The following is a 19,435-nucleotide window of genomic DNA, read 5'->3' as shown; positions in this document are numbered from 1 at the left end:
GTACACACCGGTCCGACAATTGGTGATCATTTTAATTAATAAACTCGCGACTGTTACAAAGTAATATTCGTGCAAGTATTATTCTACAACCTATCCTATTCAATTCAACAAGCAGTTAGAGCCTGCTACAATTATTCAATTCAACAAGCAGTTAGAGCCTGCTACATTTATTCAATTCAACAAGCAGTTAGAGCCTGCTACATTCATACAATTCAACAAGCAGTTAGAGCCTGCTACATTTTATCAACAATTAAAGGCTACGGTTATCAAGGTAGTACACTTATCAAACATACATTTCCACATATACTTATTATAAGTGAGACATATCCGACCACTAGTCAACATATTGGAACGTCTCATTCATTAGCTATTCGTAGTTGATGCACGAGACGTAACAACACAATAGGTGAAAGACCGCTCAAGGCTCCGTCAATCTCAAAATTAATATATATATATATATATATATTACGGAGAAATTATACCTTACGCATATAGAAACGAATATTAATCTAGCAAACGAATAACGTACTTAATGCTAATTTACGCTCATACCTAAATTGCAATTCAACAGAATTTGAACGTTGATAACAGTTTAACACTACAGTTATCAACAAAACTAGTTATTAAGCCGATATACGTGTTACGGAACTAAAAAGCCATGAACTCTAAGAAATGTAATTAAACAAATTCATGAAGTTATCATGAACATCTGTAAATAATACAACTTGAAAAACAGCTAAGATTGACTTTAATTGATTTTGATTGACAATATTCGCTCCATTATTCGCATACGTATAAGTCATTGAAAATGAATAGATATCTATAATATAATTATAAGTCAACGTCTACTCAGTTTAATAAATAATTGGCTGTATCGAAACTGATAAAATTCTATTTATTTATAAAAAACGGAAGTAAATATTAAAGCGAAATACATGGAAAATTGCGAGAGTTCATAAGCAAAACGGCGCTCTAAATTTTCGATGTGCAAAAACAAAGATACTTGTAACTGAAGTAGTGGGGTAAGATTCGCACTCCGTTACTATATATAAATAGGCCGACGCGCGTCGTTTTGATCAGCATTGATCTGAACAGCACTCATGTAGTTGGGCTGAGGTTGAATAAATGACTGGCAACAGTATTTAACAATTCTATTTCTCTAATTGTCGATTCAGAACCTTGCCCTTCATTTTATTTTAGATCATCTCCGGATAATTATTTCTATCTGAGAGACAGTATCCTTCTAAGATTATTATTAAATAATTATATTCGCGTAATTAACAATGGGGAAAGTGACATTTTATTAATATTCTGATACTGTATGGTCTATTTTCCTGCGGTGAGGATAGAAATAATTGGTCATACGGCCCACTGTAACTAGTTATTGCTCCGAAATATTATTTTAGAGCAACTGCTAGTAGCTTTTCATTATTCATACAATCATCATCATCACATTCGCGTGTTTATATAAAGATTTAGTTTTTTTATTTTCGACTAACAATTAATTGATGATATATGAATGAGTTCAAATTCTTTTTAAATTCAGGTTAAGAACAAATATATTAAAAAAATTATACGCGTTTGAATAGTAATATGAATTGAAGCGTTACACCATAGAGGCGAGCATGATACCAGCGCTGGTCATTAATAGCTTTGTCTACGCGGCTACGGCAAAGAGGTAAAAATCACGGTTGTCGTTTTTCTAGCCAAACTGGAGAGGAGGCGGTTGGTCCAGAACCAGTTCATCGGGACCGCAATGCCGATATCCTGATCTTATATAAACAACACAGAGACGAGGGTCAAGCAAGATAGCAACTATCAATATTCGGAGCAAAAAAAAATTCCTGGTCATCTTAAAAGTGGTTTCACCCTGAAGTAATACTACCGCAGTATTAGGGTGGGTTTTCAGCCATGAGTCAGAAAGAAAGAAAAAAAGTGTGAAATGTCACAAGATTCTCTCATCTAACTCCTGTGTATATCTTTTCTTTAGTTCGAATGATGCAAACAAATCATTCATCTGTTCACTATTCTCTTTTTCAAGGGTCGCGGCCGAGAGCCATAGGTGAGTAGGCACGAAGCGGCCACAACGACTGTTGGCCGGACTATACAGTAAAATAGAGGAAAGTCAGATTTGTCGAACAGAATATACCTATTTTTTCATGCTTCTACATATCGATTTCCTAATGTGGTATATAGTTTAAAAAGTCTATATTCTCTTCTATTATCCAAAAAAAGATTTACTTCGATAACTTTGGATTTGAGAAAGTTATTTGAGTTTGAAGTTTTGAGTAATGTTGCTTTTCCGCCATTTTAAGATTCTTCTAACGCTTTGTTTTATTTTTATACGCCTGTACGTCTTTTACGTATTTTACGTCTACTACTCACGTACAAAATAATTGATGATGTAGTCAATAATAACAATGTATAATGACACAACAACCACTTACAGTTGATGATATAATAATTCTTTCTAGTTGTATAATTTGGTGTATATTACGTTATTTCGTACGTTATTTACGTTAACATTTTTCTCTAAAACTAAATTAATTGTTTTTTAATATACTTGTGATGAAAAAATACATAATATGTGGAAACCGTTGTGGAAAAATCAAATTATGATCAAGGAGACGGACGAATGGACGATATGCATAATACTTTATGACTCCATGGGTTTCCATAGTGTTTTATGGTGTTTTATAGCATTTTATAGTGTTTTATAGTGTTTTATGGTGTTTCACTGATCTCGATGGATTCATAGTTTTTCATGGTTTCTCATGTACTCCATGGATGTCCATGATGTTAATGATGTTCTATGGTGTTCTACGAATCTCGATGAATTCCTGATTCTCCATGGCTCCCCATGAGATTGCAAAGTATTTTATTAAGAAATCTATATCTATTATATTCTATATCCTTCTTTTAAAGCGTTTAATGGTGTTCCACGGATCACGATGGATTTATGGTTCTTTATGGTTCTCCATGAGTTTCCATGGTGTTGTATGTTGTTTTATGGTATTCAATGGTGGTTATGTATCTTAATGGTTTTCTGATTCTCCATGATTCCCTATAAGTTTGTAAGGTGTTTTATGGTGTTTTCTGGTGTTTCGCACATCTCGACGGATCTATCGTTCTTCTCATTCTACTTGGTACTTAATGCGATTCCACGGTGTTTTATGGTGTTTTAAGGAGTTTTATGATGTTTCACGAAATTTGATGGATTCGTGGATCTATCCACGAGCTTCCAATGGTTTTATGGTGTTCAACGCATCTTGATGGATTCATTGTATTCCATTGTACCTTATGGTATTTCATGGTATTTTATCGTGTTTTATGGTTTTCCATGTATCTCGATGAATTCATGGTTCACCATTGTTCCTTATAAGGTCCTCTATGAGGTCGGTTTCATGAACGAAGCTCAATCTAGTGCAAATAAAAGTTGCACGGTAAAATACTCCAAATCTTGTTTCAAAAATGTAATATGTATTTTTAAAGAAAAATAGGATTCTTCTAATTCGCTTTGCTCTTCAGAACATCCAGTACTTTCGGGATTAGAAATACTTTTTGATTTATCTTTACATTTATTTTTTAATACATTTTGTGTCTGCATTACTATTTCATGATTGTACAATGTAACTATACAATTGTCAGAAGAGTTTAGTATCACAGATTGGTAAATCACTTATACATGAATCAATCGTTTCTTCATTTTCCGAAAGGAAAGACTTTCTTTTTCGATTCAATAATGACAGAGAATACTCATCTTCAAAATCTAATTTCCCTAACAAATATTATTAAAAAATATTATAGTTGTATATACATATTTGTGCGTGTGTGTGTGTGTATGTGTGTGTGTGCGTTTGTTTGTGTGTGTGTGTGTGTGTGTGTAATGTAAATATATAAGAATAGAATCAAAAATTAGAAAAGAAAAGAAAAATGTTTAAATCGGAAAAAAGTTAAAGAATTTAAAATAATCTAATTCCAGCTATTAATGGAGCAAAGAAATGTAAATTTTAATTTATTGCCTTTGTACCTAATTATTGAACACATTTAAATGTAAGTTTATATAAAAGTTAAGTTAATAATAAGAAAAGCTATCATGAGTGCGTAGATCTTAAATAATTTTTGTACTGTAATATGTAATCAAATTGTAATGAAAAATTGAATATGTTTGTGTGCGTGTGTGTGTGTGTGTGTATATATATATATATATATATATATATATATATATATATATATATATATATATATATATATATATATATATATATATATATTCCAAAAAAGTAAATGAACGTTATATTTATGGTAAAAGCTAAAGGACATTTGCCACCCAACACATTAATGTTTCATATCTCGACTTAGAGTACTTGTATGACTATATTCAATTTATTTGTATATTGTATTTATTTGTATACTTCTTTATTACAAATATCTATAGTTAAAAATTCATCTTTTTACATCTCATTACTTATTTACCTTAATAATTAAGTTTTCAATGTATTTTTTTTTCAAAAATGTAAAAAATTCCAAACCAAAAAAAAATGAAAAAAAAAAAATTTTTTTCTCATCGTTTTATAAGCTTATAAATATTTTTTTTCTGATCAATATGTAACAACTTTTTTCTTCAGAGTTTTTTTGTAAAGAGTATGTTGTCTGAGATATAACGATTTGATTCGTAACATGTGTTTTTTAATAAAATACGATAAAGCTCAAAAAAAGTATGAAAAAAATTTCTCAGACATGGATTTTGTAGCATTTGGAACAAGTTTTCAAACGGTAAAGACAGATTTTACCTTTCATCACTTCCTTTTAAATTATATCGCATCAAAGTTGGCAAAAAAAATCAATTTCATATTTTACTTCTAACGTCATAGTTTTGGAAAACCCTACAAAATGAGTACCTACAGGGTTTTTGACAACTACCCTAAGTCGAGATATAAAACTTTAAAGTGTTAGGTTTTTAGTCAACAGGATGGCAAATGTCATTGAGCAGTACTGTATATTGAAAATATAAAAGAGTGTTAGTCATATTGAAATATGTAAATAATTATAATCAAAAATGTAAAATATTATTATGTATCTTTAAGAAATTTAAATATTAACATCAACACAATCTATTAATATACTCTCCAATTTATGAAAGTTCAAATTGAACATTTTATAATAGCTTATTAATATAATACACAAAATCTAATTAAAAATAAATTGGAAAATATACAGATTCAAAAGAATTTGGCTAGAACTCATGAACAAAGTAGATTTAGTATGTGTTTAATGTGCGAAAAGAAACCAAAAAGAAAGTATTATAAAATTACGGGTAAAATCGGAAGTAATATAAAAAATTTATTCCCAAATTTCAATGAAAATAATTCATGCTTACTTTTTGTAGTGTGTGATGCCTGTTGGCTAAACATTGCGAGAGCTAATGCAAATGAAAGCTGATTGTGACAATGAATCGGATTGTGAGTGCACTCGATCGGATGTATCGAAATCAGATCTAGACAAGGACATATCGAGAAATTTAACAGTAAAAGAAATACATCGTCAAAACTGTTAGAGAACTAAAAAAGTTGTTCAAAGTTTTTTACTGTGATAGCTAAAGGTGTAAGACATAAGTGCAATTCAACTCCATTACTAGAAAATATTAATAAAAGAATTGAAAAGCTAAAACTATCTGAATATTTAACATCTAAATTATCGAAAAGAAAAATAGTCAATGATGAATTGGCAGTCTAATCTAGAAATACAAATGTTGAAGTACCCCTATCGTAACAAATATTATTGTTAATCTAGAACAAAAAAAGTTCATGAAATATCATCGAATGATTTCATTGATTTGAAAACTGATGCGAATTTATCAGATCGACAGCTCCATAAGTTTTCATCATTCATACGTCATAAAACATGCTCTCAAAATATTATATTATAGAACCGCATGCTCGTGAAGCAATCGTTCAAAAATCTCACGACTTGGATATATTTGTAAGAGTTGGTTATGCTGGAGCTCTTGGCGGGAACGTCGTTTGAATCCTGTCTGCTGCCAGCTCCTCGTGCTGGACCCAAGGTCCTCTATGCGCCTTGCGTCCAATGATTCTCGCCGTCGAGCGAAGATTGATGAAAGGTCGAGAAGTAGGGAAAGAATGCGCCGTATCTTGTGAAATCACTTTATTCACACCTTAGCTTACACTACTTAAGACACTAGATTTACAGCACTTGACGAGCGCGACATTTGTTGCGAACGGCCACAGCTGTGGGCACAGAAGAGCGCGGAGGCAAGGCAATAGCTCGAGGCACAATGCCTTGCCGGTGAGCGCACTGAAGGAGAAGACGAAGAACAGCTGTTCACGTCTAGGGCGCTGAGCGGTAACTGACTGTGATGCTCCCAGTCCGCTCGCGGAACGAGCGCTTGCTTGCGCGGATGGCGGCGAGACTGGGGAGTGCTGCCTTCTGGCGGCACAAGGCGTCCGGTCGGTGAGGACGCTACAGCCACTCCCCCCCTGGAGGTTGCCTGGTCTGAGGGCGACCCTTGTTGTGATTGTGAGCGGGTTGGAGGTTCCGTAGGCGCGAAATGGACGCGCTTGGTTGGTGCGGCTGCTGGCTGCGGTAGATCATCCGCTGTGTAGCCTGCTACTAGAAGTGAAGTGGAGACCGTTGCTGGTCTGCCGTCCACGTCGATGGTGTACCTGGAGTCGTCGAGTCTCTTGATGACTCTGTGAGGACCTGTGTAAGAAGGGGAGAGTGGTGGCTGGATTGGGGCCACGCGTTTGAAGACATGAGAACAGGTTCGAAGATCCTGGTGCATGAAGACTCTGGTCTTGATGTGGTGTGCGGTGGGCGTAGGCTGCACTGCACGGAAGTGTTCACGTAAAGCGTCGAGAAAAGAGCTGTGGGAGATTGGCCGGTCGTCTTTGACGAAGAATCCTCCTGGCACTCTTAGTGAGGTACCGAAGAGGAGGTCCGAAGGCGAGGCTCCGAGGTCCGTCTTGAAGGCTGTGCGTAGACCCAGTAGAACGGTTGGGAGGATGTCCAACCAAGGCGCTGTGGAGTGACAGGTCAGCGCTGCTTTTAGCGTGCGATGCCACCTTTCTACCATTCCGTTTGCTTGGGGGTGGTAGGGTGTTGTCCTGATGCGGGAAGAACCTAAAAGTTGAGCTAATGCTGAGAAGAGGGCAGACTCAAACTGCGGACCCTGATCGGTTGTGATTGTAAGTGGAGTACCGAAAATGGCGATCCAATCTCTGTAAAAGGCTGCTGCAATTGTCTCCGCGGATGTGTCCTTCAGCGGAATTGCGTGTGGCCAACGAGAGAAACGGTCTATGATGGTTAAACAATATCTGTGTTCTCTTACCAGCGGCATGGTGATAATGTCGAGGTGGAGGTGACTGAAGCGCGCCTCGGGTACCTCGATGTGGTTTGGTTGGTTCCGTGTGTGACGGTGAATTTTGGAGCGTTGACAAGGAATGCACTCCCGTGCCCAGCGCAGGGTGTCTTTCTTCATGCCTGGCCAGACAAAGCGTTCCTTGATTTGTCTGCAGGTTTCTCGGCCGCTTGGATGCGAAGGAGCGTGGACAACGTCGAAGGCTAACTTGCGCAGAGAGAGAGGCAAGTATGGGCGGACAGTGCCCGTTGCGACGTCACAGAGAACGCTGTTCCCTTCGATGTTCAGCGACTGGAGCTTCAGAGAAGTTGAATCTGCTTCGGAAATAGCGGCTTCTGGGTCTGCCTGAGCCTCAGAGATTGTTTTGGCGTCGAGCTTCGTGGGCATAGTGATGGTGCAGATGCGCGAAAGGGCGTCTGCGACACAGTTTTCATTGCCTGGAATGTGTATGATGTTAGTGCTGAACTGGCCGATGAAATCCAAGTGATGCAGCTGGCGTGGAGAAGCTTTTTCGGGCCGTTGTTGAAAGGCCTTGATGAGAGGTTTGTGGTCTGTGCAGATTGTGAGGTTTCTTCCTTCGACTATGTGAGCGAAGTGTTTGAGTGACGCGAAGATAGCTAGCAGTTCGCGATCGTAAGGGCTGTACTTCTGTTCCGCTGGCGAGAACTTTCTGGAGAAGAAGCCGAGTGGGGCGGGTTTCCCGTTGACGAGCTGCTCTAGTGAGGCGCCGAGGGCTGAAGAAGAAGCGTCGGTGATGAGGAATAACTGGGCTTCCGGGTCTAGGAAGCTTGATGAGGTGGCGTTTGCTAAGGCGGACTTTGTGGCCTCAAAAGCCTCCTCAAGCTGGGGGGTCCAAGAGATGGGACGCCTGTCCTTTTTCTTGGCATTTTGAAGTTGGTCGTTTAGTAGGGCTTGATGCTGGGCTGCGTGCTTCATGTGATGGCGGAAATAGTTTATGGCGCCGAGAAAGCGCTTGAGTTGATGCACTGTGTGCGGCTTGGGGTAGTTGATGATTGTGTCGACTTTGGCTGCAGGCGGCTTGAAACCATCAGCGTTGACTGTAAACCCTAGGAAGGAGACTTCCTTCTTAGCAAAGGTGCATTTGAGCCAATTTATACGGAGCTTGCTGGAGAGCAGAGCGTCGAAGACTGCGCGAAGGTGCTTGAGGTGCTCTTCATAGTTGGAGGAAGCGATTAGCAGGTCGTCTAGATAGACGGCAACGAAGTCCATATGTCCCAGGATGCTGTGCATGTAGCGTTGGAACGTTTGAGAGGCATTCTTGAGCCCGAGGGGCATTCCTAAGAATTCAAATAATCCAAAAGGCGTAGTGACTGCGGTTTTAGGCACGTCCTCCTCTGCGACTGGGATCTGGAAGTATGCCCGTTTTAGATCGATGGTCGAGAAGATGCGTTTACCGTGGAGTTGCAGTAGTAAGTCGATGATGCGAGGTATCGAGTACCGGTCTGGCAGAGTCTGCGCGTTGAGGTTTCGGTAGTCGCCTGTTACTCGAAACTTGGAGTGGGTGGCTTTGACGATGTGCAGCGGGCTGGCGTAAGGGCTTTTGGAGGGCCTTACAATTCCGAGCTGTTGCAGCTGAGTGAGTTCGGACTTAGCGGCCTTGAGCTTTTCTCCTAGAAGCCGGCGTGGTCTGAAGAAGACTGGCGGTCCCAGCGTTACTATGTGGTGCCTGATTGCGGCCGTAGGGCCTGGGTTGAGGCTGTCGGTGGCCTCGAAGCGGTTGCTAAGCTGCTCGACGAGTGCCAGAACAGCTTTCTCGTGCGCAGCAGAGGCCAAGGACTGAGAAGAAAGTAAAGAGATAGAATGGACGGGAGATTTCTTGATTTCACCTGGGATAGAGCGTAGCGAGGACTCGTCGATGAGACGCCGACGCTTGAGGTCCGGCAGGAGACCGTAGAAGGCGAGGAAGTCAGCGCCTAAGATGGGCGTTTTGACTTCGGCTACGATGAAAGACCAAGCGAGCTTGCGATCTAGTCCCAAGTCAATTTGAGCTGTGTGACGTCCATAGGTTTGGATGGAAGATCCGTTAGCGGCAGCGAGTGTCGGTCCGACATACGGCAGGAGAGAAGAGTAGGTTGAATGAGGCAGCGTCGAAACGACGGATCCGCTGTCGACCAGAAAGCGCGTGCCAGAGGAAAGGTCCATCACATGGAGACGATTCTCTGACCAGGAGTTGGCGCTTGAAGGATGAGCGGAGCTGAGGCTGCTGCAGGGTGCTCGGTCGAGCAGCAGCGTTAGCCGTTTAAATTACTCTGTGGAGGCTGGCGCTGATGCGGATTGGTGCTAAGCCAAGCGCATGGCAGACTGCACCTGGAGGCGGCAGCGCCGAACCTGTTGTGGTAGTAGCAGATGCCGTTAGCGTGAGGCCTGGGTCTGGACTGCGAACGACTTCTACGCTGGGCGGAAGTGTTGTGCTGAGCGGTTCCAGTAGGAGAGCTGGGCGGGCTGCTTACTCTGATGAGGATTTCACGAGACACTGAAATTAGTTCGGAAAGTAAAGTTCTTATTTCTGAGAAGTCCGGCGCGCGATGATGCGTTGCTAGGATAGACGGGGCGTCGATACTGAGGGTAGCTGGCGACGTGTTGGAGTCCAAAATTGCATCGGCTGCGTCAAGGAGTTCTTGCAGAGTGCATTTAGCTTTGAAGATTTTTAAAGTGTTGCGGGCATGTTGCGGCAGCAAAGTGAGCCATCTGGTTTTGAGTAGGTCTTCTGTAGCGTTGTTTCCGGCTAGCTCGGCCATTTGTCTGTAAAGTTGTGAAGGTTTTTTGTCACCGAGTTGCATGCAGGTGAGCATTTGCTCCAGCTGTTTCTCGGCAGAGTCCGCGAGGCGTTCGAGGATTCGCGATTTGAGAGCCTCGTATTTGTTTTGAGCGGGAGGGTTGCGAATGATGTCAGCTACTTCGTCAAGGGCGACATGGTCTAGGGCTCTTATAACAAGGTTGAATTTTGAGTCGTCGCTCTTGATACGACCGACGTTGAAGTCTGCTTCGACTTTATAAAACCAAAGCTTGGCTCTCCCTGGCCAAAAATCAGGAAGCCGGCACTTGGTGACTGATGCGACGTCTTCGTCTGCTGCTGACATCTTGTCGACGTCGTCGAATTTTAAGGTGCGAGCTGGTGGAGCAAGTTGCGGGTGAAGTGAATGGCGAAGCGGGAGATTATTTCGGGGAATTGACGGATTAGGCGTGCATTCGAGTGAGCTGTTCGAAAAATTATTATGCTCTTCAGTTAAAGTTGAGTTAAGGTCGACCGAATGATCCCAGCGAGGCGTGTCAACAAACGTTTGTTGTCTCGAGTTTGATGCTTCCTGCTCAAGGCCAGGGCTTGGAATGTCGTTATTGATATTTGACATTCGCGGTGGTTACAAGAGCTGTTATGGCTTAGCGTTGTGCTGAGGAATTCCAGCACTGGAATGTTTTGTTTTGAATGACTAACCTTGCAGGTGAGCGAGGAAACGCTGGGTCGGAATGCGCCACGAGAATCGCACGACTCTTGCGAATTAATTAATGCTCGGGGTCACCAGTGTAAGAGTTGGTTATGCTGGAGCTCTTGACGGGAACGTCGTTTGAATCCTGTCTGCTGCCAGCTCCTCGTGCTGGACCCAAGGTCCTCTATGCGCCTTGCGTCCAATGATTCTCGCCGTCGAGCGAAGATTGATGAAAGGTCGAGAAGTAGGGAAAGAATGCGCCGTATCTTGTGAAATCACTTTATTCACACCTTAGCTTACACTACTTAAGACACTAGATTTACAGCACTTGACGAGCGCGACATTTGTTGCGAACGGCCACAGCTGTGGGCACAGAAGAGCGCGGAGGCAAGGCAATAGCTCGAGGCACAATGCCTTGCCGGTGAGCGCACTGAAGGAGAAGACGAAGAACAGCTGTTCACGTCTAGGGCGCTGAGCGGTAACTGACTGTGATGCTCCCAGTCCGCTCGCGGAACGAGCGCTTGCTTGCGCGGATGGCGGCGAGACTGGGGAGTGCTGCCTTCTGGCGGCACAAGGCGTCCGGTCGGTGAGGACGCTACATATTTTTGAATTTGATTATATTTATTTGATTTTGAAATTATACAAAATAATATAGTAAAAAAAGTGCTAAGCTATGCTGTTGTCTGTAGCAACTTAATGTAATGTGTAAAAAAAATAATAGAAAGTCGCAACATTTTTGATTTTCATTTAAATATTGGTATTGATGATGGCAGCGGTTCCACAAAATAAACTTTATTATTGCCATTAAAAACAAAAGATAGTATTCATGAAAAAAATAAAAAAATTCTGTAAAGTAAAAGGTGTAACGGGGTGGGTATGCCGTTTAATAAATTTATCCGCGTAATCGTATCGAAGAGCGCACGTAATTACCTATGTTAACCCATTAACGCCTGAACGGACGCTCGACGGACGCTTTTTTGAGCGACAGGTTTTATCTGTTCATATGTATGAAAAAAATTTGGGAAAAACATTTTCTTATGTTAAATTTCATCAGCTTTCCGATCTTGTCATTTGTTTTTCGATTAAACGAAATCCCTAATCGTTATAAACAATTTATTGAAAAAAAACATGAAATTTCGAGTCAAATTTTTTTTCGTGTCGCCTGAAAAACATGGAAATCGTTCGCAACGAACCCCGGAAAGTGAATTTCCAGCGTCCATGATGTTTGAAATAAAAGTTGACATGGTTGTATTTGTTTAAATAATTTTTGGAATATCCAAAATGGCGGCTGGAAGAAAAAATTCTGACTTCAAACTTGCCGAATTTTTTTCTCAAAATCTATCGATTAAATCAGAAAATTCTTAGAAACAAAAAAGTCTTAAAATCGCTCAAAGAACACGACTAAATTTTTTCAGAATTTTTTTGGAAATTTTTCGAAATTTTATTTTTTTAAATTTAAAAAAAAAACAAAAATTGATTTAAAAATTCTGAAAAAATTTGAGCGTGTTCTTTGAGCGATTTCAAAACTTTTTTGTTCCTGCGAATTTTTTTATTTAATCAATAGTTTTCGAGAAAAAAAAAATTATTTTACAAAATCTTTTTTTGTACGTTTCTTAGCCGGCAAAAGTATGGCCGTTGTCCGACTCTACCCCGAGGAGGTGAACGTTAATCAGAGTCATTTTGTTTTTTTTTCGTTTTTTTTGTTTTTTTTTCGTTCTTTTGTTTTTTTGTTTCGTTTTTTTGTACTTTGTTTGTTTGTTGTTTTTAATTAAAAAAAATTTTTTTTTAAATAACATTTTTAGTTATAAAAACTACATTAAACATTTACTTATGAAAAATAGGAAAACACTTAGAACAAGAGTATACATTACACGTTACACACATTTTTTGAGTTCTTGTACCGCAATTTTTTATGTTTTCACAGTTTCTCTTACTATCAGCAACAATACTTTCATGAATTTTTGCTTTGGCAAGGTAGTTTGCTGCAAGTTCCAAGGAAATCTCTTTAGTTCCTTTCTTAGTGTTATGTAATAAATTATATAATATTGTTGCGTTTGTTATCGATGATTGTATAAAACGGCATAGCATTACCCATGTCCACTTTTTAGCTCTAATACCTGGAAGCAAATTGCTGCAGTGTGCATCGTGAAGATCAACTCCACCCATGTTTCGATTATACAAAGAAAATGCCATTGGAAACGATATGTTAGTTTTATTGTGATTTTTTTTTGAGTAACGACTGATTGATTGTAAGGGAGTAACACCTGCAGCTGTCGAAATAATGGAAACGGGCTTAGAGTCCATAATAGTTATAAAGTTCATACCAGAATTTTTTTCGTATTTGACAATGTAAGTACCACGTTCAGCTTTTTTCTCTAAATTATTTTTTTCTTTGATTCTGTCCGCTCTTACGGTGCCCGTCGCCATCAAGCCCAATTTCTTCAGATGAACCAGGAGATCGGGATTACTAAAATAATTATCGAAGTAAAGATGATAATCAACTATTTTTTTTAGGCCGACCGAAGTAAGAAGTTTTTTAATCATAAGCATTACTACACGACTACCTATTGAACACTTACCCAATTTCATTTTGCCATCCGCAGAAAAAATGTTGGAGCCCTGTCCACAATATATGTCACAGTCAAATAAGAAACCTTCAACGCTACAGATACCCCACATTTTTATCCCAAACCTTTCGGGTTTGTTGGGCATGAATTGTAGAGCAGGTGCCCTCCCATGGAATTTCACCATCATCTCATCAATACTCAATGCTGTGCAAAAAAAACCAAACTGAGCTATGTTTTTTCGAAAAATCTCCAAAACGTTTCTTACTCTCCAAACGTTGTCTTCATTATTAGCATCTTCAAGTTTATTCAGTTTTATATAACGTTTTATTTTTATAAAGTCATCTCTACTTATCGCTGATGCAACTGGTTCACAACGAAGAAGTTGATTAGTGCTCCAATAATCTCTCTCTAATTTTCGACCGTTGACGATAGAAATGATGACTATCCCCAAAAATACTTGTAACACATTCAAAGTTATGTCAAGTCCGTTAGTGCGTGTACTATCCACAATATAAGTTTGCAATTCAAGAGAGAAAAATAATTCAAATAATTGAAGAGCAGACAGTTTTTGCAATTTTGTTCGCGTAGCATCTGAAAGAAGACACTTATTACAAGGCGCATGATACCGTTTTTCACCTATTATCCATTCATAGTCATGATTTGGCTCGAGTTTCTTTTGGTTATCACCATACTCATTGAGAATCTGACTATAACTCTGTTTTGGAACTTGCCCAGCACTATCTACAAAAAAATCCAGCTCTGAATCCGATTCGCTATCTGAACTTCCCGAATCATTAGAAGGTAGAAAAATAGATCGGGATGTTCCATCTTCCAGTTCTTCTATTTCAAACACGTCATCACAATTTTGTTTTGGTCTTTTTGATCTTGATGAAGGTGACATACTTTTGCACTTGATAATGATGATAAAAAATTAATATACTTACCGTTTCAGAAAAAAAAAATTGAATAGAAGATAAACAAAAGTGTTCTACAACAATTACGTATCGCAATAATTATGATTGCAGATTTATGATCTATGCATTTACAATGTTATTCTTTTGCAAATTATTTTAGAAATAAATGAAAAAATTTACCTTATAATATGTAGGGATCTGACATAATGCGGGTGTCACACATTTATTATCGGAAATAAAAATTTTTTCACTCATATGAAAATCATTTCAATTATACTGTTAGAACCAGTGAATCAATAATTATTTCATAACGTATTCATGTTTTTATATTACCTAACGGATAACATATTTTAGGACTCTTGAAATCTAGAAAATTACTTTCCGGGGTTTATTCGAAGGATTTCGCTATTTCACAGTTGACACCAAATAAAGTAATTCAAAATTTATGAAAAATAATTTTTTACTCGAAAACTATTGATTAAATCAAAAAATTCGCAAGAAAAAAAAAGTTAAAATTGCTCAAAGAACACGCTCAAATTTTTTCAGAATTTTTAAATCAATTTTTGTATCTTTTTTAAATTTTAAAAAATAAAATTTCGAAAAGTTTCCAAAAAAATTCTGAAAAAATTTAGTCGTGTTCTTTGAGCGATTTTAAGACTTTTTTGTTCTTAAGAATTTTCTGATTTAATCGATAGATTTCGAGAAAAAAATTCGTCAAGTTTGAAGTCAGAATTTTTTCTTCCAGTCGCCATTTTGGATATTCCAAAAATTATTTAAACAAATACAACCATGTCAACTTTTAGTTCAAACATCATGGACGCTGGAAATTCACTTTCCGGGGTTCGTTGCGAACGATTTCCATGTTTTTCAGGCGACACAAAAAAAAATTTGACTCGAAATTTCATGTTTTTTTTCAATAAATTGTTTATAACGATTAGGGATTTCGTTTCATCGAAAAACAAATGACAGGATCGGAAAGCTGATGAAATTTAACATAAGAAAATGTTTTTCCCAAATTTTTTTCATACCTATAAACAGATAAAACCTGTCGCTCAAAAAAGCGTCCGTCGAGCGTCCGTTCAGGCGTTAATGGGTTAATACGAAAATCGGAGAGCAGGAGGGAACGGGTGTCAGTCAACCAACTATCTACTAATACGAAATAAAGACTTCGAAAGTACTGTTAATATCACATACGAGAACTTTTATTACCTCTTAACATTACATCGTATTCGGCCCGCGTGTTTGTGTTTACATGCCGCGCGCACCACAACAACATGCAGTGTCGGATCGCTCGCCGCTCTTTGTTTACCGAGATGTTACATACACGCTTTCTGTCGAATCGAGAGATTAGTCGTTTAGCAATTCTATCGCGATCGCGAAATTAAGCTGGCCAGCTTACCTTTTTAACAGTCGCACGAAGACCAGGAGAACCAATTCGCACTCCGGTTGCGGCAAAGTCTGTCTTTATCGCGTCGAGGTAACTCGCGTGTTTTGGTTTCGCCCTCGATGGCGAAACTCCTCACTCGCACACTCTCGCACGCTCGCACGCACTCAGCTCCTTCAGGCTAGCACGGCTCCTGCAGATCCGGGTCAGCTCGTCTCGACACTCAGGATGGCTCGGGAATAACGACGACCTCTTTCACACAGCTTAGCGATCGGATGCTGATCCTCGACTCTCCGGCTAACGTATCGGTAGCTGATTCTGCACTTTCGGCTAAGCGTGTCGATGGCTAATCCTTCAATGGTTCGTTTTCAATCGCGCGCGTTCCGCCCCGTCGCGTGCCGAATTCCCTCATTACATTTTTCGTCTATCGGTAAGTGCTGTCCCCCGCAGGCAGCCACTAGGTTAGGCTATTAGCGCTAATTCGACGTTTACCGTCACAAAGGATAGTGGGTTAAAGAAAATATTCGTCATTGCTTTTGCTCCAGATAAAATTACAATAATGTGAACATTTTGTGGGAATAATTAAAAATAAATGAGTGATGTCACAAAAGATAATCTAAGCAATTATGAACTTTAAGAGCTACAACGAATTGTTTTAATAACAATAACGCTTGGCGTGAAAATGGAGGCGTAAAGAAAAAAATGAAAAAGTTTAAAAATTGTATAAGTCCATGTTTGTTTTATTCAATAGATAGATAACGAGCATTTGATTATTCTTGCTCCTCCGGAATTACACCTGTTGCCAGGGATAGTTAACACATAATACAGTAATATGCAAAAACAGTATCCTGACATTACAATAAAATAGGCTCACCAATGCCACATTAAGAAAAATTGTAATAATGGTGGCTACTTTTCATTTGAAGGAAATGCACGTAAGCTCTGCAAAATAACATTTAAAAACTCTAACGGATGTGTGAAAATGACATTGAGGGTCTATCTGGGTGTATGGATTATGTGGATGCCTTTAGAAAGTTTCAAAATGTCGTTGAAGATTGTTTTCATATTCAAGAATTTTTAAAGAGTTATAAACTTTTAGAGATCTCAGTAACACCTAAAGTATGTGTAGTTTTTCGTGATGTTGCACAATTTTGTACGAAGCATCAAATGGATCTAGGATTTTTTTCACAGCAAGCTACAAAACCTATACATCATGATCTTAATGAATTATAGAAAAACTATAAAGTATCAAGCTCAATAACAACTATTATAATAAATTATTTTCAGCTGTAAATAAATATAATAGTATGCATGCATATGTTTAAAATGAATATCGATATTTGTTAAATTTTTGTTCATAGATGTGATCTTTCCTTCCATTTATGTAGAGATTGTAACGGGGGAGGTTATCTGAAAAATGGAAAATTTATTTAAGAACAAACTCCCACGATGCAGAGCTAACCACCGCTCCGTTAAGCACATACGATAGTACGTGTATTCGCCTTAACGTCAAATGATTTATCCTATTTGTCTTCTATCAAACGGAGTTGAACTCACCTTAAGTCACGTGTCTTGTGACACTCGATGAGTTTTAAGTGTGAGCGACTTTACTCCTAATCTTCTTAATCCCCTAGATGTAATCGGATTAAAACCTAAGCCTTTTTCAATTTTTCTTTGTAGGGCCGAAAGACTAACGCATGCGAATAGGATTTTACAATTAGCTATGTTCGGTGAGAAAGAGAGAGAGAGAAGATTTGAATTCTACCGCGAACTAACGCTCGACGCGAATACAAAAAATAACGCTAACACGATTAGACAAAATACCGAATGTATTTTGTATCGCTTATAATGACGGAAGGTGCACCTACCATGCGGTGCAATTACAGTGATCAGCCGTAATTGTTGATGCAAATTATCAACTGCCGCTGCCCCTCGATTAATCAGCTGCGGTACCTCGATCTCCCTTTATCTGCTGCAATCTGCTGCTTCTGCACCGCTGCTTGCTGCTGCAATACTATCGTTACACAACGCACGTAATTGTCCCAAGGAAACTTTATTTTGGCGAAACTAAGTGCGAAAAACAAATCGGCGGTAAACTCGCGTGAGCAGCTGAGGCGTAACTGCTTATTCAAAAGATCGCGCGCCCCCTCTTTCTCTTAATTGTTAGAACTAACGCGCGAGAAGCAGAATCGCGAACGGATCGATTAATTAAATAGACTCCAAGCCCTGACTACCCGGGCAGGACGAAAATCCGCGATTCTCCGTCATCAGGAACCTGAAAAAATAAAGAAGGAAAAGGACCAAATAACAAACTCCCTTCTTTATTTTAGCTAATTTTATTGCCCTCCAGGGCCTACATCATAGTTTGGATACACCTGGCGCTTGATGTTTCGGGTAGCGCCAGTGTGTAGCCTTCTTCGGGCACCGCTGGGAGTTGGTCACCCCAGGCTCCCCACAGATGTAGCAACCCCTCAGTTACGATCGAGATTGAGTAGCCTCCCGATCTTGTGTAGGCTGCTCAGCAGTCAGAGGGGGCTGCTGGACGTTGGCTCCTTGGGAGGTGGTAATAGTGACGCCTCCCATCGTGGCGGTCGCACGACCATCTTGCGACCTGATCACGATTGTGGTATCTGGAGCCATACGCCCGTCCACATGGACCGTGAGCATTGGTCCAGCACCAGTAGCTCCCGGGGCTCTCTTCTCCTGAGCCGGCGCCGGTAGCGCTGCGGGGAACTCCTGTCCCTTGTCCACACGCAGCAGGGCTTCTCCGTAGATCCTCTGGCGCTGAGCCATCTCTACCCACTCCCCGAGCAGTTGTTCTGCGTCCTGGCGGCTCATGAAGCGTCTCAGGTGTTCCTGCACCTGAGACTGGAGCTCTTGAACGAACCGCCAGGCACTCTCCACCTCGTTAATCTCCAGACGTATATGTCTAAAGTCGAGGAGGAGAGTAGGTTGCCCCGGAATACGGGGGTGGTTGCAGACCCAGTGCGATGCCCCACAGGTTTTCCTGGGTCCTGGGCACTGGCTCGCACTGTCCGACGTCTGGGGTACGCCGGACTTGAGGGTCTGCAGCCTCTGGTCCACTGTGGACTTGGGACGCTCGACACTGTCCTGGTCTTCCGTTTGTGTCGTAGCGTCCCGGGAAGCCTTCTTCGGGGCGACTTACGATGAGTCCCGGAGAACGTCTGCCACCGAAGCATTGTGGCGCTCCCTTCGGGTGGTTCCCTCCAACTGGACCCCGGCGAAGTTCCGCAGATCTTCAATTAACTGAGTCGCATCAGGGCCCAGTTGCAGATCTCATAGCATCTGCGTGACCACCTCGAAGGTCTCCTCTTCGACGACGATTCTCCGGTCCATCTATAACATCCAAAACAAAAAATCTCGGATGACCACCGAGTTATACGTTTCCTCGCGATTCTATGCGGGAACGTCCTGGCCCTCGTCGGTTACCGTTCGGGTTTATCGGCCCAACCGTCCTTTGCACGACGGGCACGGTCTTTCGAGGCCTACCTCTCCCTCTTATTTCCTTCATGGGAGAGTTGTTGCCTCTTACTGGATCGGTGACCGTCTCTGGGACCTTTCGAGGTCGACCTCGACCTCTCTTGGTTGGGGCAGATACCGGTAAATCCGACGTCTCGGTGGGATTATTATCTACAACCGTGGGGGCTGCTAATTCGATCCGCTCGCTTGGTAAATCCCCTCCCGGATCTTCGCACGCATTCGCGGAATCGTTCGCCTCCTCAGAC

At 40.4% G+C, this 19,435-nt stretch overlaps 1 protein-coding gene across 1 annotated transcript; it reads right to left on the bottom strand.

The window, feature by feature from the left end:
• Positions 1-9,630: 9,630 nt before the first annotated feature.
• On the bottom strand, positions 9,631-10,749 carry LOC131675421 (uncharacterized). The gene has a single exon (XM_058954399.1). It carries the CDS (start codon positions 10,747-10,749, stop codon positions 9,631-9,633), a length of 1,119 nt encoding a protein of 372 aa, XP_058810382.1.
• Positions 10,750-19,435: the final 8,686 nt, after the last annotated feature.

Source organism: Phymastichus coffea, unplaced genomic scaffold (assembly GCF_024137745.1).
Source record: "Phymastichus coffea isolate CEN01 unplaced genomic scaffold, Cenicafe_Pcof_1.1 PCOF00020, whole genome shotgun sequence".
NCBI lineage: Eukaryota > Metazoa > Arthropoda > Insecta > Hymenoptera > Eulophidae > Phymastichus > Phymastichus coffea.
Note: the sequence above shows the minus strand (reverse complement) of the source record. Positions and strands in the feature narration are given on the sequence as shown.